At 37.7% G+C, this 19,289-nt stretch overlaps 1 protein-coding gene across 1 annotated transcript in view; it reads left to right on the forward strand.

Moving 5' to 3' along the window:
- The first annotated feature begins 586 nt into the window (after positions 1 to 586).
- NHLRC2 (NHL repeat containing 2) overlaps positions 587 to 19,289 on the forward strand; it is a 52,797-nt gene continuing 34,094 nt past the window's right edge. Inside the window, exons 1-2 of the mRNA XM_021699950.2 lie at positions 587 to 778; positions 3,618 to 3,770. Coding sequence (XP_021555625.1) covers positions 601 to 778; positions 3,618 to 3,770 — 331 coding nt within the window. The 5' untranslated portion in view covers positions 587 to 600. The remainder of the gene's footprint in view (positions 779 to 3,617; positions 3,771 to 19,289) is intronic.

Below are 19,289 nucleotides of genomic sequence, written 5' to 3' on the forward strand. Positions count from 1 at the left end.
CCAAAGCCATTGCCAGTCACTCCCAACTTAAAAAAAAAAAAACAAAACCTATCCCATGAGGATATCCCTACCCGCTTTACCTCTGGTGTCTTAGGCGGGAACAGGTTCCCTTAGCCAGTGCTGTGTCGAATCGGCTGACCCTGGTCTGTGGGCGGGACTTTGAAAAAGTTTGTATCCTTTGGGGTCCTACTGATTTATTTTATTTTATCTTATTTTTGTTCTAAAACCCGCTAATTTCCAAAGTGAAGTGTTGGGGGGGTGAATGGTTCTCAGAGCTTCTGGAACGCGAACCCAGAGACTTTCCCCATGCTGAATCTGGCGCTGTGAATGTCCAGGCTCAGTTGTGCCGGGACGCTCTGGAAGGGGCGGGGTGGTTTGGGCCGGTGGCTAAATTACGAGCCCGGGAATTCAACAGTTTGTATCTTAGCATTGGAATGCTTGATTACAAAGGAAAAAGGTGTCGTTTACATGGAGTGGGGGCTGGTGGAGAGTGAGGTGAATGTGCCGTTTTGAAACCAAAGGACAGTAAGCGCTTCCTCTCTCCCCATTCGAGACCGTCCCGCGGGCCCGGCGGCCGCCTCTGGACTGGCCGGAGAGAACATGGCGGCCCCCGGAGGCCGGGGCTGCAGCCTCGCGGGCCTGCTCCCGGCGCAGACCTCGCTGGAGTACGCCCTGCTCGACGCCGTCACCCAGGAGGAGAAGGACAGCCTGGTCTACCAGTATCTGCAGAAGGTGGACGGCTGGGAGCAGGACTTGTCAGTGCCCGAGTTTCCGGAAGGTGAGGGGCAGGCTTCGGGGTGGGGACCCCTCCCGGAACCTCCCCTTCCTCGGGGACGACGCCCTCCCCTGAAGCGGGGGGCGAGGCGGGCTTGTGCGACCGCTCCCGGGCGGTTCGCCAGCTCTGCGGCTTCCCCGGGTCCCCAAGCGGCGGAAAAGGGTGGTTTTCTGGAGCGCGGGGACGTGCACATTCGCCTCTGTATCCCGAGTCCCTGCCGGGGCCTGGTGTGAACTAAGTAGACATTCCATGAAGGTTTAGTGGCCCCGATTGGCAAAGATTGAAGTGTCCACGCCACCCTGTCCTTTCAGTCTGGTTGCCCAGGATCGTCGTTGTCATCCACTGCGCATAATGCTAACATCTATTGATCACTTCTGTGCCACACACGGTTGTAAACACGTCCGGGGACTATTTTAGTTATTCCTCTCCACAACTTGTTGAGACAGCTTAAAGACCTATTTTTTAGTTGAGGAAACTGAGGCACAAGAAGGCTAAGTAATTTCCTCAACGCTTCACAGTAACTGCCAGAGCCGGCTTGTGCAGACTCCAGATTGGCAAGTATCTTAACTGTGCCACACTTACTTGTTCAAAGTCTTGAAATTGGTAATTTTTAAAATCTGAATCAATTACGGCCCATCTCCAGGGTTTGAATCCCAGCTCTGTGAGTGTTTGGAACACCGGGGAACAGATATTCCCAGTAGTGCTATTTGGGAAGCACACCTTGCTGTGATAAGTGAAACCGTACTTTCCCTTCTTTGGTTGGGACTGGCATTGTTTTGTTGGTGTTGGCATGTCTCCTGGCGTGACACTGAAACCACATGTATTGTTAATTGGTTGGATATGGCAGGGTTCAGTATCTCATGGGAGATACATCAGAACCTTGCCTTTGACAGGAGTCTTATGTGTCTTTCCAAGCCTTTTGCTCCCACCTTCAAAAATGCTTATTTTTTTCCATTACTAATCCTATGCTGAATTTGAAATATTGTGGAGTTATTAGGGAAGAGTTGGGTTCATGACTGCTTCTCCCATCAAAAGAACTTTAAGAGATTAGATACATACGTGTATATTTTTTAAAAACTTTGTAAGAAGTTAGTTACGTAGAAACAAGCAGGCCACCAGCTACGTTTTGGGCCCGTGTTTTTATTTTCTAGTTGTGCTTATATTTACAGTGGGTGTATTTTATTACCATGATATTTGACCTTAGTGACTCATAAATAACAACAAAATAGGCTTCATATGTGACCTAGTCAAATTTTCTGTGGGATCTGATTATTGAGCTCAGAATACTAGATAACAGGTTTTCTTGGTTTCTTTATCAGTAAGCTATAATCAAGAAGTTATAAACATAACTTATCTCAGAAACAGCATGCTTTGTTCATTTCTTAAAAGAGATGTGTTTATGGGAAACTGTGGTGTAACGGATGGATTTAGACAGATTTGGGATTAAATCCGAGTTATTTCATTTGTTAGTTGCATGATTTTGAGCAAGTTACTTGATTTCTCCAAGCCTTACTTTACTCCCTCATAAAATAAAACCAGTATTTAGCTTTCAAGTTAATTATGTAGATTAGAGGTAATATATCTAAAGTTCTTAGTTCATAGGACAGCTCAATAAATGTTGACAATTTTTTTAAATTATATTCATTGTAATTATTGTTATTGTAAAATTTATTATTAAGCCTGGTAAGCACAATAACTGACATGTAATAGTACTTTCTTTACCCTCCAATCTACGTCACTTTTGACTATTTACAGAAAATAAATTTAAAAGACCAATTCATAAATATTTTGCAATTAAGATGTGAAACATACATAAGTTTGAAGTTTTATATGTTTATTTGATCTGGTATACAATTAACACTTTATTAAAATGCATCATTAAGAGCTTCCTCTACCCTAAAACCTCACTAGGTTGGACTAACTAAGGCGGAAAGGCTAGTTTGATTTGCAGATTATTTATTTTTTAGAATTCTATTTTAATTGAGTAACTCCAGTTACTGTTATTAGTCATTAGCTGTTATTATTCACTTAATTCCACCCAACTTCGGCATTCAGTTTCTATAAAATATTTCTGAATACCTGCTTCGAGATGTAATTAATAGTGTTAGTGGCTGCATTTACTTATAAACAATAAGCTCATTATCTTTGTTTTTCTAAATTGGTTAAGTAGAGATGCTGTACTTTTAATATTTAACAAAGTCTTTATAGTGCATAGTTAAAATTGTAAGTCATGCTTTGTAAGTCATGCTCAAGTAATTATAAATTCTGATTTATAAAAGTACAGATTAATGAAGATTCCATTTTTCTTTGGAGGGAAGGGAACACGTTCTTCATCAATATTAATGTTGCTTCCATGAAATCTGTAATAGTGTATTTTGCTTAACTTTGCATTTAAAATATTTTGTATTTAAGGTCTCATTCAAATCCAGAGCACTTTAGTTCTTATGAAATTGGCTTAGGCACTTTGTATGTTTATATTTTAACACCTTGCTCCTTTTTGAATTTAGTCCTGTCTCGCTATTCTTAAGATTGCTTCATTCTCAAAAGCTCATTTGAACCTGATTGTGTACTTAGGTCCTCTTAATATTTGATATTTACTCTCATTTTTACCTAAATGTGTTGATCTTGCTTTCTTTCACACAGACTATTCTCTTTCTGAAAGAATTTAGTAGCTTTTTCTTACTATATTTGCATACTGCTGCATAATAGCATCTTTCCCATCTTACGCCACCCCCATCCCTTCCTTAGAAATAATAATGGTTTACATTTTAATGGAAAATTTTAGATAAATTATCTCTGCCTTTTCCTTTAATCATGATAATCTGTTTTGTGTAAATTTCAGGATTAGAATGGCTGAACACAGAAGAGCCTATTTCTGTCTACAAGGATCTGTGTGGAAAAGTAGTCATCCTTGATTTCTTCACCTACTGCTGCATAAACTGTATTCATCTACTGCCTGATCTTCATGCATTAGAACACACGTACTGTGATAAAGGTATCTGCCCTTTAATTGTTTCTAACAGACTGTCCTGGCAGAGGTACTGGGGGAGTAGCTGACTCATTTGCTCATTGGAAAATGAACATTTGGCGAGACTTCAATGATTCTAAAAGTAATTTCTGATCTATGATTTAAGGACCCCATGTACCTTCTCATGAAGAGTTAAGTTTAGTGATAATGGTTTGCCTTCCTAAAGAACCAGCATTTAGTATATTTATTTTCTCTGAGGTTAAGGACATGATTTACTTTTTTTACGATCAAGTGTTTTTAAAAGTTCATTTTGTAGATTTAGACTTAAATTTGTCCTATGAGAAAATGAAACTTGTGACTCTAATCTTATACTCTTCTCACTAAGATATAAAGGTTTAAAGGTCTTATTAGGAAATGTGATTAGACTTCCTTTAATTTCAGATGACATGAATTACAGTGGAATGCCAAATATTATAGCAGATACTTTTTCTTTGACCCTGCGTTATTAAAAAACGATTTATAAAGGTTAATGTTTTCCAAAGCACACTAGGAAATCCTCTTTTATGGTATTACAAATTCTGAAGATGTAAGAGATTATACTTAGTATTTGCTTTAGAACTTTGACATTTTTTCTGATCTTTTTTCTCTTGTTTACTTCTTTCTAAAAAAGAGAGCATATGGGGTGAATGCAACTAATTAAAGGTTCCATTTAATTAGGCTTAAATTGGGGCGCCTGGGTGGCTCAGTCGTTAAGCGTCTGCCTTCAGCTCAGGTCACGATCCCAGGGTCCTGGGATTGAGCCCCATATCGGGCTCCCTGCTCGGCGGAAGACCTGCTTCTCCCTCTCCCACTCCCCCTGCTTGTGTTCCCTCTCTCGCTGTGTCTCTCTCTGTCAAATAAATAAATAAAATCTTTAAAAAATAATAATAATTAGGCTTAAATTAATTGAAGCTCCACAGTCGAAGTGGTATAAAGGAGGGTCACTGATCTTAGAGTAAAAATGAGAATATAGTACAGAATTGAAAGATAACTTAGTTTTAAAAAAGTGATTTTAAAAGAGGAGTGATAGGGCGCCTGGGTGGCTCAGTCGTTGGGCGTCTGCCTTCGGCTCAGGTCATGATCCCGGAGTCCCGGGATCGAGTCCCACATTGGGCTCCCTGCTTGGCAGGAAGCCTGCTTCTCCCTCTCCCACTCCCCCTGCTTGTGTTCCTGATCTCGCTATCTCTCTCTGTCAAATAAATTTAAAAAAATCTAAAAAAGGAGTGATAGATTAAAATTTTCAGTGCAAGGGAAACCTCGGATGCTTATAAATTGTAATACATTGTATCTTGAAATTGCCAGTGAGATTTATGAAGAACTCAAGTATTCCTGGTAGCTAAATCATGTTTTCAAAAATTTATCTGTATTGATTTAAGAAATAAGAGTATCTCATCTGCTAGTTTTGGATGCCTCTGTGTCTTGGTCAAGCTCATGTAAGCGTAAGTGTATTGAACATGTAGTATATGCAGGGTAGTCTGCTAGCTGCTGAGGACATATGTAACAGTTAAATAAAAAGCATCATGGAACCTGAGGAAAGGAGTAATTCACTTCTCTAGAAGCATTGGAAAAGATTTCTCAGAGGGGGAGACAGTTAAGCTGGAACTTGAAAAATAAGCAGGAGTACAGCTGCAGATGCAAAGGGGGCAGGAGGAAGCTGGCTGAGGAAGCGACGGGGAAATAAGCAGGGAAGCATGGAAGAGTAAGCTTCTTGGGGAGAGGCCAGTAGTTTAATGTGGCAGGATTGTGGGGACTTCTGGGAAAGATGAAAGGAGAGGAAGGTGGGTTAGGTTCAGACCAGTTGTGAGAAGTTTTCTTAATAGCTTAGCCTTTGTCTTCCACTGAAGATACAGAGATGTTTAAGGTGGTTTTTTATTTATTTGTTTAAAAGATTTTATTTATTTGCCAGAGAGAGAGAGAGAGAGCGTGCACACAAACGGGGAGCGGCAGGCAGAGGGAGAAGCAGGCTCCCCACTGAGCAGGGAGCCCGATGTGGGGCTTGATCCCAGGACCCTGGGATCATGACCTGAGCCCAAGGCAGATGCTTAACTGCTTAAGGACCTGAACCACACAGGCGTCCTTGTTTGTTTAATAGGAGGATGAAAGACTGGGTTAAGAATTCCAAAGTTAACTGTTTCGGTACTTAAGATAATCCCTAAAAGACTATATTTGCTTAACTGAGTTGGTTACCCCACACCTGAAGCAAATTCAAGAACTTCTTGGAATGTGTCCTTGTAACCTCTTTATCGGTTTACTGGAAGCATCATTTTTATAGCACATTGTGACACAAAATAAAAATTTTTACATACAAATACACTTCTGAGAAGTAAAGATACTTGAAGATCCCAACACTATAATTTCAGAGAAACATTACTTTAGTAATATGTTGCTTTATGAAAATGCTGGTAACTTCAAAATATTTTCATATTGCTCAAAATATACATTCAATTCATATTCACAAAAGCAGGTGTACCCAGAGATGATCACATGAAAGTTCAATAAGCTGTCACTAAATTAATTTGCTTTCTTACAGCGATGTGTCTTGTCTCATTACTATCTGCTATGTTTCTGAACATATTTGCAGCAATGCTCATAGTTCTTGAAGTGACATTCAGCAGCCTATTCTAAATTCCACGGAATATTCAGTTCATTTCATCAGTAAGCCAGAAATGCTCAGCTAAGTGAGGAAGTGCTTATTAATTTAAAAACAGCCTGAAAAGGGTCCAAATTAATACCCAGTCTCCTTCCTCTGTTAAACAGCTTTTAATATCAAGTTTGTAATGGTGACCAGTATCATTTTCACAATAGCCTGAGGCATTATAAATGCCAGAGTCTAAAGTAAAAAGATATTTAATAGTAATGAATGGTTCTGATCTTGAAACATTTAAGAATATAGCTGTGCTCTAAGCTTGTTATTAGTTCATAATGATTTAGCACATGTTTACATTAAACTGATAGGTATCTCATGTTTTGGGTTTTTTTTTTTCTGTTTCTACTTGAGAGTTTATAAAATTTTTTTGCCTTTTATGCTGGATGCATTAATGATATGTTATATAATACCCAAATTTAGCACAATGGCTATTAAGGAAGTGTTTCTTGTTTCATAAAAAAATCTATTAGGAACATTTGACATTTTAAAATGTGACTGCTAGGTATATGTTGATGCATAATTAAATCAGACTTACCAACCTAAATGCCAGGGTACTACTGGGTAAATGCTGGTATTCTCATTATGTAGTAGACACTACTTTTCTGTTTTATACTTTATTAAAAATTAGAAGAATGGAGTTCTAATTTTATAATGACACTAAACCTTTCAGTGACTCCATATATAATTTGATGGTGTGTCAAGGTTCCCAATACCATCACCAGGTTCCATAATTCTTTAGGAGGACTCACAGCTGTAACTTGTTACAGCTAAAGGATACAGAGTGAAAGCAGCAAAGGGAAAAGGTGCCTTGGTGAGGCTAAGTCCAGGGGAGACAAAACACAGGCTTCCTCCTCTCTTAGTGGAGCCATACAAGACAACTTAACTCCCCAGCAAGGAGTTGTTCGAGCACATTTGAGATATTACCAGGGCCTCTCATTAGAGACTCAGCAACCAAGGTTTTTACTGGGGGCTGGCTAAATAGGCAGCTTCTGCCTGGCAGCATGTAGGAAAATTCTAGAGTCCCAGAAAGAAGGCAAGTGTTCAGCATAAACCATATTATTTGTACGACCGGTTTAAGAGTAGCGAGGCACTCTTACTTGTTCTGGGAATGGCAGGCACGCTCCTGAAATCCAGGCAAGGGCCAGCCTTATAAGCAGGCCTTCGAAAGAATACCAGTCAGGCCTGCTATGTTAACTCTTATCTGCACACACTTTATATTTTCTTTTTGCAGCAGTCCATATATTATTCTGTTTTTAAATGGATGATGTGTGATGGAAATATTGGTCAATTTATGGCAAACTTCTGGGATGTTTCAGGAGAGACAGGGCAACATTAGTTTTTGGAATTCTAAAAAAAATTTTCAAATTTGTATCGGCTCTGTGCTTTAGTGTTCAGTGATTTTGATCTTTTCAGTTCATGTTTCCATTGCTTTTAGTATGAAAGCTAAAATCCTACCTGTCCACACCCTACTCCTCTTCCCTCAGAGTGTTCTAGCCTCCCTGGCCTGCCTTTAGTTCTTCAGTGTCATGGTTCTTCGTGCTTTAAAGCCCTAACACTTAGTGTTCACTCTGTTGGAATACCCTTATCCTTTTTTGCCTAGTAAAGCGTCATCCTTGTCGTTTAGCTCTCAAAATGTCTCCGTTTACAATTTTGTAACATGTAAAACTCAACTGTTTTTAATCCTTGCATTTAACTAGGTTATTACAGTGTTTGTGATTAAACTGTGCTTTCTACTATATATTATGTAAATATAATAATGTCATATATATTGCTCTATACAATTATAATCTAGTACAATTCTATATATCTCTAAAAAATAAGACCTTTGAAGCTTTTAAAATGATTTTTTGAAGTTATTTTATTACTAATATTTTAGAAGCAGTTATTTTTATATGGCTTCTCCTTCCCTCTTCCCTCCCTCTCTTCCCTCCTCCCTCACTCACTTCCCTCCTCCATCTCCCTCACCTTCCTTTCCTTCCATATTTTATTTTAATGGAGTAGTTTTGATCCCTGTGCTGGCAAAAGATTCATAAAATGAAGAATCTTTTACATTGTTTTTTATTGTGTATGATTAACAGAAAAAGCAAAATATTTTTTAAAAATCTCTAAGATTATTGACACTGAAAAAATGTGAGGCATCGTTACTTAGCAGTTGTCTTTGTATATTAATATAGATATTCTACTTAGACCATATGCTATGGTTTATATATTGTCTAAATATACAAATTTCTTCAGTGTTCATGTCCCATCTATTCATCGTTTTATTTCCTACTATGTACTGAGCACTGTGCTAGTGAATAATAAAACATGCATGATCTCTAAATAATTAATATGAATTATAGTCTTGTTAACAGGGGCAAGACTTATAATCAAATATTCACAAATAGTTTTATACTTTCTGATTAGTGCTAAGAAGGAAAATTACAGGGTGCTATGAAAACAAATAATGGAGTTTACTCTGGAGGAATTTAAAGCTTTCTTAAGAGTAAAAATTGAGCTTGCTATCTAGAAGAAAAGTGTGGCTTTACTATGTGAGAGAGGGTGAAGAACATTCCAGGCTGACGGAGGATTGTGTGTTAAGCCATCAAAGCAAGAGGAGTAATGATATTCTGGAGGAACTGAAGGAAGGCCAGGTTGCTATAACACCCTGAGAGGAGGGGAAACAGGAGTGGAAAACTTACTGGGGAGATGAAATTTTGTTTTTATACAAAGGACAGTGAAGGGTTTTCTGGAGGAGAGTGACATGATGAGATTTGCGTTTGTTTAAAGATTAGTCCCACTCCTGGCTGGGTAACTAATTAGTGTTCAAGAATGGATGTGAGAGATCTGTGACAAGGCTATTGTGCTCCCTATGGGACATGATAATAGCTTGAAACTAGTTATAGAGGGATAAGATTAATAGGATTTGGTCATGGATTAAATATGGATGATGAGAGAGGGCTCTTTGGTTGTTACAGAGATATCCTAGGTAGGTTTTTGGCTTGTATAATTAACTGGACAGATGCTGGTGCCATTCAGTGAAAGGACACACTATAGAAAGGATAGCTTTGGAGGGGAAGGTCGTGAGTTTAGTTTAACTGGTCTTTGAGACTTGCACTTCATTCTCCATATGGCTGCCATTGCTCCTAAGGATAACAATCTAAAACATCCTTTAAATGACTTACAAGGTCGATCCTATCTATAGGTTTATTCTCATTTTGTCCCAGGCTTTCTTTCGTTCTCTACGCTTAGTCACTTAACTTTCTTCAGTCTCTTCTGTCTTTCATGCACTCTGTTTTACATGTGTTGTTTTCTCTCCCTGAATCTCCTTGCTTATGCTCTTCACCTAATTAACACCTTCTCAGGGTTCCCATCTCTCCCTAATCTTTACTTCTTCAAAGAAGTGTTGGGTATATTTACCAGGAAGAATATATGTAGGTATATTTTGATGTAATGTAGGTTATGCTGTATATATATATTGTATGTATATTACACATGTATATAGAGATTTGACTCATGAATTCTTATTTAATTCATTGGGTTATAATCATTACCATCATTATTTAGATGTTCATATTGTCCCTGTTTGACAAACGGAATCCTCTTCAGGCTATCACCTGTGTCCTTTTGACATGTCCTTATCATTCTTGGAGCACTTTCTCACTTGTCACAACAAAATATTTAAAGGTTCCTCTTGTACTTTCCCAGCCCCTTCCCCGAATCAGCCATTTCTTCAGGGAGTTCTGATTCCTTATATTATTGAATATTGGCAATGGTTTTTGAGAAACCAAGATCTGGGCACTACCTGTGCTCACTGCTACTGGGGTGTCTTTGCTTCTAGTCCCTCTCAACTAATTCGAAACTCACTTAGACTATGAGGTTATGTTATTCATTTGAAATACAGTTAGATTCATTTGTTTGTATTTTTAGTTGATTTTGTTTGTTTTTGAGGCTATAAAATTTAAACATGGCTCTGAAAGTCAGAACTATACAGTAAGTATAGTTCCATCTACCTATCTCTTCTACCTGTTTCTATCTTCCCATTCTTTCCATCCCATTCTTCCATTCTTTGCTTTCTCTTTTTTAAAAAAATACCAGTGGTGACCTATTCTAGACGTTTTTGTGCATTTTGCTTTTTTAATGTAGCAGTGTATCCTGGTAGCCACTCCATATAGAGAACTTCCTGATTATTCTTAATAGTACATAGCACCCCATTGTGTGTGTGTGTGTGTGTTGTAATTTATAATAAATAATTCAGTCCCTGTCCTATCGTATGTATCAGCCTTTCGGTTGTTTTCAATACTTAGCAGTTACAAACAGTGACTAACTTTGTGACTAACTATGTTTTTATATTGCTGGTGGCATATCTTAAGGGTAGGTTCCTAGAAGGAGGATTGCTGGTCAAAGTTAAACACATATAAGTATAGTTTTGTTAGGTATTGCCATATTCTGCACCACGAGGGTTGTACTAGTTTGTGTTCCTGCTAAGAGAGTATGAAGGTGCTTCTTTCCCCACTGCTGCTCCAGTAAAATGTATTGATGTGTTTTTTAATTTGTACTGATTAAATAGGTGAGAAATGGTATCTTGGTGCAGTTTTATTTATTTTTTAAGTAAACGCTACACCCAACATGGGACTCAAACTTATGATCCCGAGATCAAAAGTTGCATGCTCTTCTGACTGAGCCAGCCAGGTGCCCCTTGATGTAGTTTTAAATTGCATTTTAGAATGTGGTTGGAAATCTTTTCATTTATTTGTGGCTATTTATTTTAAGTGGGGTTTTGTCTACCATTATATACTCTAGCTGGTTATTGTATAGGTATATAAAAGCTATTGATTTTTATCTGTTAATTTTGTATTCTGCTTCCTGAACTTTTATTACTTGGTTTGGTTTTATAATTGTTTCTCTGTGGTTTCCCTAACATGGTATATTATCTGCAAAGAAATTTTCCAAATCTTATTTCTATAATTGATTTATCTAATTTTGTTGGCTAAAAACCCCCTCCCAGTTCATTATTCGGTAGTAGTAGAGACAGTGGGCACCTTTGCCTTGTTCTTATCTTATTGGAAATACTTCTCATTTTTCTCCGTTAAGAGGCTGGTTTTAGGATTTAGTTATATTTATTTAATCAGTTAACAAAGTATTGAGGGACAAAATTTACTTTAAATTATATCTCAATATAACTGATGTTAAAAATAGGAATCTATCTTTTCCTATTTCTGGGTTTGGAGAATTAGGCTACCTGATTTTGAATCTCCTCATTTATCTTTTCCTCTTCCTCAAACATAAAAACAAAAAGGAGAGTAACTAAAACCACACTTGATCATTCATTCAGCAATACTAGGAGACAGAGAATATCGTGGCCTTCAAATTACCTGTAAGTTGAGAAATAAACTGAATTCCATTAAAGGTCCTCTTCTTGCAAGCCTGCAGGTGCTGGAACAGGAATGGGAGAGGCTTAAAAGACTCCATGAGAAAAAGGAGAGTGGTGTTCACAGGTCTTGGGCGAGGCACAGAGTGACCCCCTTACCAGTAGAAAGAGAAACTCCAACACTCAGTGCAAAATACCCAGCACAGGTTTGGATCATAGCACCAGCTCTTGAAAGAGTGTGGGACTAAGAACAGAAGCCTGAGAGAAGCATTGCTTCTTGGAGGGAATCAGATACAGAGGTGTAGTTTCCTTTGAAGGTAGTCTACTTAAAAAAAAAAAAGAGGGAAAAGTTAAGGATCTTGCAGAAAAAAAAAAGAGAGAAAGTACACATCAGTGCCTCCTTCCAACAATGCTATCCAAAAATGAAACTGCACAGAAAAAGGGAACTATTGGAAAAGTACACTCTCCACCTAGTAGCCCTGTCCACAAAATGGATGGTAATATTAAAAAGCAGATCACATCCACATAAAACTGTAAAACTGAAAATGTGATTCAGAGTTGAAATGCTGATGAACATTTTTAAAAATGATCACAAAATTGACAAAAAGTGCAACACAATCCATATTGAATTATAGATGGATAGATAGATCCTCAAACAGCATTTAGGAATAATGAAAAAGGATCTTGAATCAGAAATTCAAAAACTAAGAATGAAAATGCCCCAAAGATGTAAGAAATGAATGGTAATTGAAGTCAGCAAAGGAATAAGAAAAAGATCAGAATTATGTTAGAAGTGGACTAAATTACAAGGTGCCTAAGGGGCAGTAAATTCATATAAAAATGTAATAATGGGCATTGAAGTAAAGCGGGGGGTAGAACAAACTTAGAGAATGAAAATAAGCTAAAAAGAAGTAAAAACAGAGGAAATGATTGAATAGAAAGGCAGAAAAGGTCCAACATGAGACTGCTTGGAGGCTGAAGACAAAAATCAAAACAACTGACCAAAACTAACATGTAAAACTAGAATCCAAAAAATGCTCTGAAAATAAAAGAAACCTTGAGTCTACATATTGAAAGGCACTACCAGATACCAGGGAAAATTGACACAGAGCAACAGCCCAAGAAGTATCCTGTTTTAAACTATTACACTTTAAAGATGTTTAAAAAATATCTTCAGGACCTCCAGGAAAAATGACGACTTTCAGAAGCATGGAGTTTAGACAGGACAGACTTTACACAAAAAACATACAAAGCAAAGCAACAGTACATTTTTAAGAATCTTATATAGAGAAACTACAAACCAAGGATATTATAGCTAACCAGCTATCTTTCAAGAGTCCATCAGGGATATAGAAAACCAGTTTTGAATGTCCAAGAACTCAGAGAATCACCTGTGAATAGATGCACCTGTGAATAGATGCACTTTCTGGTCAATCTACTTGAAAGATAGATGGCTTCTTCTAACCAGGGGTGACTAAGGAAACTGCCAGATGGATGGCTGAAGATTTCATATGTGTACTCATGATGAGAAATAATGAAGAATTTATTATAGGCACTTGACCTTATATGGTTGTGGGAGCTGCTTATCTAGTCTGCATATAACTGTTAACTTGTGTATCTGGTGCCTCAACTTGAAGTCAGCAGGTCAGGCAGTTGAAAAGGAAAGATGGAAATGAAATAAGGGAGCGCAAAAGCAAACTGCCACCTGCAGGCATGAACTGGAACCCATGCAAACTTCCAACCTAAATAGTGAGGTGACCAACAGAATAAGTTGGTGTCCTTTGTTGTGGAGCTATACACTCATCTGACCCAGGAGTTGGAGAAGCTGAGGGAGGAGATCTGGCAGGACCTGTGGTACAGCTATGGGGCTTAGCTGCTCACCCACAACTGGACAGCCAGCAAGATGAGACAGCAGATAAGCCACAGAGTGTGTGCGATACGCTAGCACGTGGTGCCCTGCACCAGTCTTCCAAGGAAAAGAGAATATGGCTGCTGCCGCCTTTGCACCTTCCACTTCGCTCACAAAATATCTCTTACAGTAGAGGGTAAGAACTAGGCAGGAATAGAGTACTGGAAAACAGTTCCACTTTAGCTAAATTGACAAAATATAACCTCCGTCACCTGTGGGTAGAAGAATAATGTAAAATCATATAGAGGTAGAAAGAATACAACTAAAGAAAGGGGAAAAAAGGGAGAGAATGGAAAACAGAAAACTATTGATTATTGTATAAGTAATAGGTGGGAATTAAAGGATGCCATTTAAAAATGAGTGACCAGGGGCGCCTGGATGTCTCAGTCGATTGAGTGTCTGACTCTTGGGCTTCTGCTCAGGTCAGGATCTCAGGGTTGTGAGATCAAGCCTGGCATCGGGCTCCGCACTTAGCGTAGAGTCTGCTTGAAATTCTCTCTCTCTCTCTCTCTCTCTCTCCCTCCCCTTCTGTTCCTCCCCCCCGCATGTTTGCTCACTCTCTCTTTCAAATAAATAAATTCTAAAAAAAATGATTGACCGGATAATAAAAGATTATGAAAAATGGGGATTAATACTTTTGTAAAATGATAAAAAGTATTATTACAAAGGTAACCACTGGAATAAAAATACAAACCCTCCTAAAATCCAAAGGACATTTTTTTTTTAAGTTTTTATTTTAATTACAGTATAGTTAAGATAGTGTTACATTAGTTTCAGGTGTACAATGTAGTGTTTCAAAAATGCTATACATAGTGCTCATCATGACAAGTATACTCTTAATCCCCATCCCCTATTTCATCCATCCCCCCATTCTCTTCCCCTCTGGTAACCATCAGTTTGTTCTCTGTAGTTGAGTCTGTTTCTTGGTTTGTCTCTTTCTCTCTTTTTTCCTTTGCTTGCTTGTTTCTTAAAATTCCACATATCATATGGTATTTGTCTTTCTCTAACTTATTTCACTTAGCATTGTACTCTGTAGCTCCATCCATGTTGTTGCAAATGGCACGATTTCATTCATTTTTATGACTGAATAATATTATGTATACATATATGTGTATATATATTTCACATCTTCTTTATACCCAAAGAAATTTTTTTTACAAAAAAGGAGACACCATATAGAGAAACCCAGACAAATATAATATATACAGAAATTACAATAGAGGAAAATATGAAAGAATTTAGATCAGACATACCAGTTGTATCAATAAATGTGAATGAGTTTACCCTCTCCTCTGAAAGAAAATATCCATCAATTCCTATTTATTTTGTATTTCTCTTTATTTCTTTATTATTCTTAATCAGGAATAGATGTTGGATTTTGTTTTGAACCTCATTAATTCCTGGTTTTATTTTCCTTTCTCTGTGCTTTCTTTTGATTTATTTTGTTTTCCTAGATTTTTATTTTTTTAAATTTTCATCATAAGTGTACTCTTTAATCCCCATCACCTATTTCACCCATCTCCCCACCCACCTCCCCTCTGATAACCCTCAATTTGTTCTCTGTTGTTAAGAATCTATTTCTTGGTTTGCTTCTCTTTTTTGCCCCCTTTGCTCATTTGTCTCTTAAATTCTACATATGAGTGAGAGTATATGGTATTTGTCTTTCTCTGACTTATTTCACTTAGCATTATACTCTGTATCCATGTTGTTGCAAATGTTAAGATTTCATTCTTTTTTATGGCTGAATAATATTGCATTGTGTGTGTGTGTGTGTATTACCTTTTTTTTTTTTAATGTCCTTTGTCCCACACGTTTATCTGTTCATTTATGGATGGACACTTGGGCTGCTTCCATAGTTTGGCTATTGTAAATAATGCTGCAATAAATATAGGAATGCATGTATCCCTTTGAATTAGTGTTTTTGTATTTTTTGGGTAAATACCCAGTAATGTGATTACTGGATTGTAGGGTAGTTCTATTTTTAATTTTTTGAGGAACCTCCATACTGTTTTCCATGGTGGCTGCATCAGTTTGTGTTCCCACCAATAGTGCAGGAGGGTTCCTTTTTCTCCACATCCTCACCAACATTTGTTTCTTGTGTTTTTGATTTTAGCCATTCTGGCAGGTGTGAGGTGATTACTTCATTGAGGTTTTGATTTGCATTTTGCTGCTGATGAGTGATGTTGAGCATCTTTTCATGTGTCTGTTAGCCGTCTGGTGTCTTCTTTGGAAAAATGTCTGTTCATATCTTCTGCCCACTTTTAAATTGGGCTTTTTGCTTTTCGGGTGTTGAGTTGTATCTGTTCTTTATATATTTTGGATACTAACTCTTTATCGGATGTGTCATTTGCAAATATCTTCTCCCATTCAGTAGGTTGCCTTTTAGTTTTGTTGATTGTTTCCTTTGCTGTGCAGAAACTTTTTATTTTGATGTTGACCCGGTAGTTTATTTTTGCTTTTATTTCTCTTGCCTCAGGAGACATATCTAGAAAAGCATTGCTATGGCTGATGTTAGAGAAATTACTGCCTATGTTCTCGTCAAGGATTTTTATGGTTTCAGGTCTCACATTTAGGTCTTTAATCCATTTTGAGTTTATTTTTGTGTATGGTGAAAGAAATTGGTCCACTTTCATTCTTTTGCATGTAGCTGTCCAGTTTTTCCAACACCATTTGTTGAAGACACTGTCTTTTTCCCATTGTCTATTCATTCCTCCTTTGTCGAAGATTAATTAACCATGTAATTATGGGTTTATTTCTGGGGTTTCTGTTCCATTGATCTTTGTGTCTATTTTTATGTCAGTACCATACTATTTTAATTGCTACCACTTTGTAGTATAACTTGAAGTCTGGAATTGTGATACCTCCAGTTTAGTTTTGGTTTTTTTAAGATTTTATTTATTTGACAGAGAGCAAGCACAGGTAGGCAGAGCAGCAGGCAGAGGGAGATGGAGAAGCAGGCTCCCCACTGAGCAGAGAGCCTGATGTGAGGCTCAGTCCCAGGACCCCGGAATCATGACCTGAGCTGAAGACAGATGCTTAACCAACTGAACTACCTAGGCACCCCTGTTTTTCTTTTTTAAGATTGCTTTGGCTATTCGAGGTCTTCTGTGTGTTTTCCTAGATTTTTATAGCAGGGTAGTTAATTACCTATTTTAATTTTTGATATAAATATTTAAGGCTCTGAATTGAAGACTATGAATTTTCTTCTAGTATTTTCATTATTTTTTAGAATTCTGTACTTTTGACTTCTGTTTTACCTTTCTGTCAAGTTAATAGAGAGTTTTTAAATTTCTAAGTGGAAAGGTGTGAGATGATAGAAAATATATATATTGGTTTCTGCCCTGGGTTCCTGGCACAGAGGTCCTGAAATTCTTGTGACTTCCTAAGTGATAAGAGCACTAGGGCATCATTTGTTTCAATACTTGGTTTTTGACCCCAATTCTTGACAGACTTCCTGAATCCCGTGGAATTTCCTGGGGGATTAACAGTGTGTTTTATTCTGAGGTGATCTTTGGTGGGCTTCTGGATGGGAACTGATCACCAGAAGGAAAGAATAAGCCATGATTAGAAGCTTGGGATTTTCGGGTGCCTGGGTGGCTCAGTCATCAAGCGTCTGCCTTCGGCTCAGGTCATGATCCCAGGGTCCTGGGATCGAGTCCCACATCGGGCTCCCTGCTCTGCGGGAAGCCTGCTTCTCCCTCTCCCACTCCCCCTGCTTGTGTTCCTGCTCTTGCTATGTCTCTGTCAAATAAATAAATAAAATCTTTAAAAAAAAAAAAAAAGAAGCTTGGGATTTTCAGTCCCACTCCCCATTTACCAGAGAGGGAAAGGGGCTAGAAATGGAGTCAATGATCTATAATGCTTATGTGATGAAGTCTCCATAAAAATTCCAAAGGTATGGAGTTCAGAGAGCCTCCAACTTGGTAAACACGTGAGGGTGCTGGGAGAGTGGAGGCCTTGGTGAGAGCATGGAAGCTCCACCCCCATTCCCACAACCTGTCCTGTGTATCTCTATCATTTGGATGTTCATCTGTATCCTTTATCATATCTTTTTATAATAAACTGATAAACCCAACTGTTGCCTTGAGTTTTGTGAGCTGTTCTAGCAAATAATTGAATCCAAGAGAAGAGTCAAAGGAATCTCTCATTTGTAGACAAGTCCAACAGAAGTTGCAGATAACCTGAGGCCCTATTACTTGTGATTGGCATCTAACGTGGCAGGGCCGTCTTGTGGGATTGAGCCCTTAACCTATGGTGCCTGCGCTAAGTCTGGTTAGAATCAGAATTGAATCATGGGACACCCACTCAGTGTCACAGACAGTTGCCTAATGTGGGGAAAAAAACCCATATTTCTGATGTCTCAAGTGTTTTGAGTGTGGTCATATTGTGAGAGTAAAGGAGAAACACACAGAAATAGTGTGTTTTTCCTAAACAAAAGGCCTTTTTGGGTGCCTATGTGGCTCAGTTGGTTGAGTGTCTGTTGATTTCAGCTCAGGTCTCAATCTCAGGGTTGGTCGTGAGTTTGAGCCCCGCGTTGGGCTCTACACTGGGTGTGGAGGCTACTTAAAAAAAAAAAAGGACCTTTTGTTTTTTGTTATTAATATTCAGTTTTATTGTATTGTGGTTAGAGTGTATTCTTTATAATGCTTTCTTTGTGTGATCGGTATTTATAAATACTTCATCTATACTTCAGAGGAAAGTATATTATCATAGTACAGTTTGATATGTATCAATAAGATCTACCTCACTGATTATGTTAATTAGGCTTTATCTTATTTTGTGTCTGCTTGATCTGGTTCACACTGAGAGCAGTGTGTTTTCTGTTTTATTAAGTTGCTTTTTTTATTGGTACATGGATATTCATTACTCTTTTATCCTATTATTTTATCCATGTTGTGAATGCTTTTTGCATTAAAATATTTGTCATGTTTAATGCTTTTGGGCTTAAAATCTACCTTGTCTAATATTAGGATCATGACCTTGTATTGCTTTTGTTTGCCTGGTGCACATTTGCCTACCCCTTTCTTTTTAGCTTTTCTGGTTAACTTTGTTTTAGCTGTATTTCTGATATACAGAATGTATCCAAATTTTTTTCTTTCAATAGTTAAGTCCATTCATATTTACTTATGATTATTATGCATAATCATTATATGTATTAGCTTTTATTTGTTGTGTTTCTTCAAACGATGTATTTTCTTTGCTATTTTATTTTACTAATTGCTATAGTTAGAAAAAGCTGTATTTTTCTTTTATTGGTTATCTTTGTACTTACAAATTTAAAAAGATAGTAAACATTCGTTGAGCTTTTACAGTATACTAGGTACTATGCTAAATGTCTTACACAGATTATCTCTTTTAATCCTCAAAACTGACCTAAGAGGCAGTTACTATTATTTTCCCAATTTTATGAATAAGAAAACTGATGCCCAGAGAAGTTAAGTAACTTGCCCAAAGTAACTCAGCAAGTGGTAAAAGCCAGAATTTGATTACAGGGAGTATGACTCCAGAGCTAATGATTTTTTTTTTTAAAAACTTTTATTGTTGCATAATTGACACCCAGTAAACTACACATATTTTAAGTGTGTAATCCTTCCCACTCGT

Source organism: Neomonachus schauinslandi, chromosome 6 (genome assembly GCF_002201575.2).
Source record: "Neomonachus schauinslandi chromosome 6, ASM220157v2, whole genome shotgun sequence".
In the NCBI taxonomy this organism is placed as follows: Eukaryota; Metazoa; Chordata; class Mammalia; order Carnivora; family Phocidae; genus Neomonachus; species Neomonachus schauinslandi.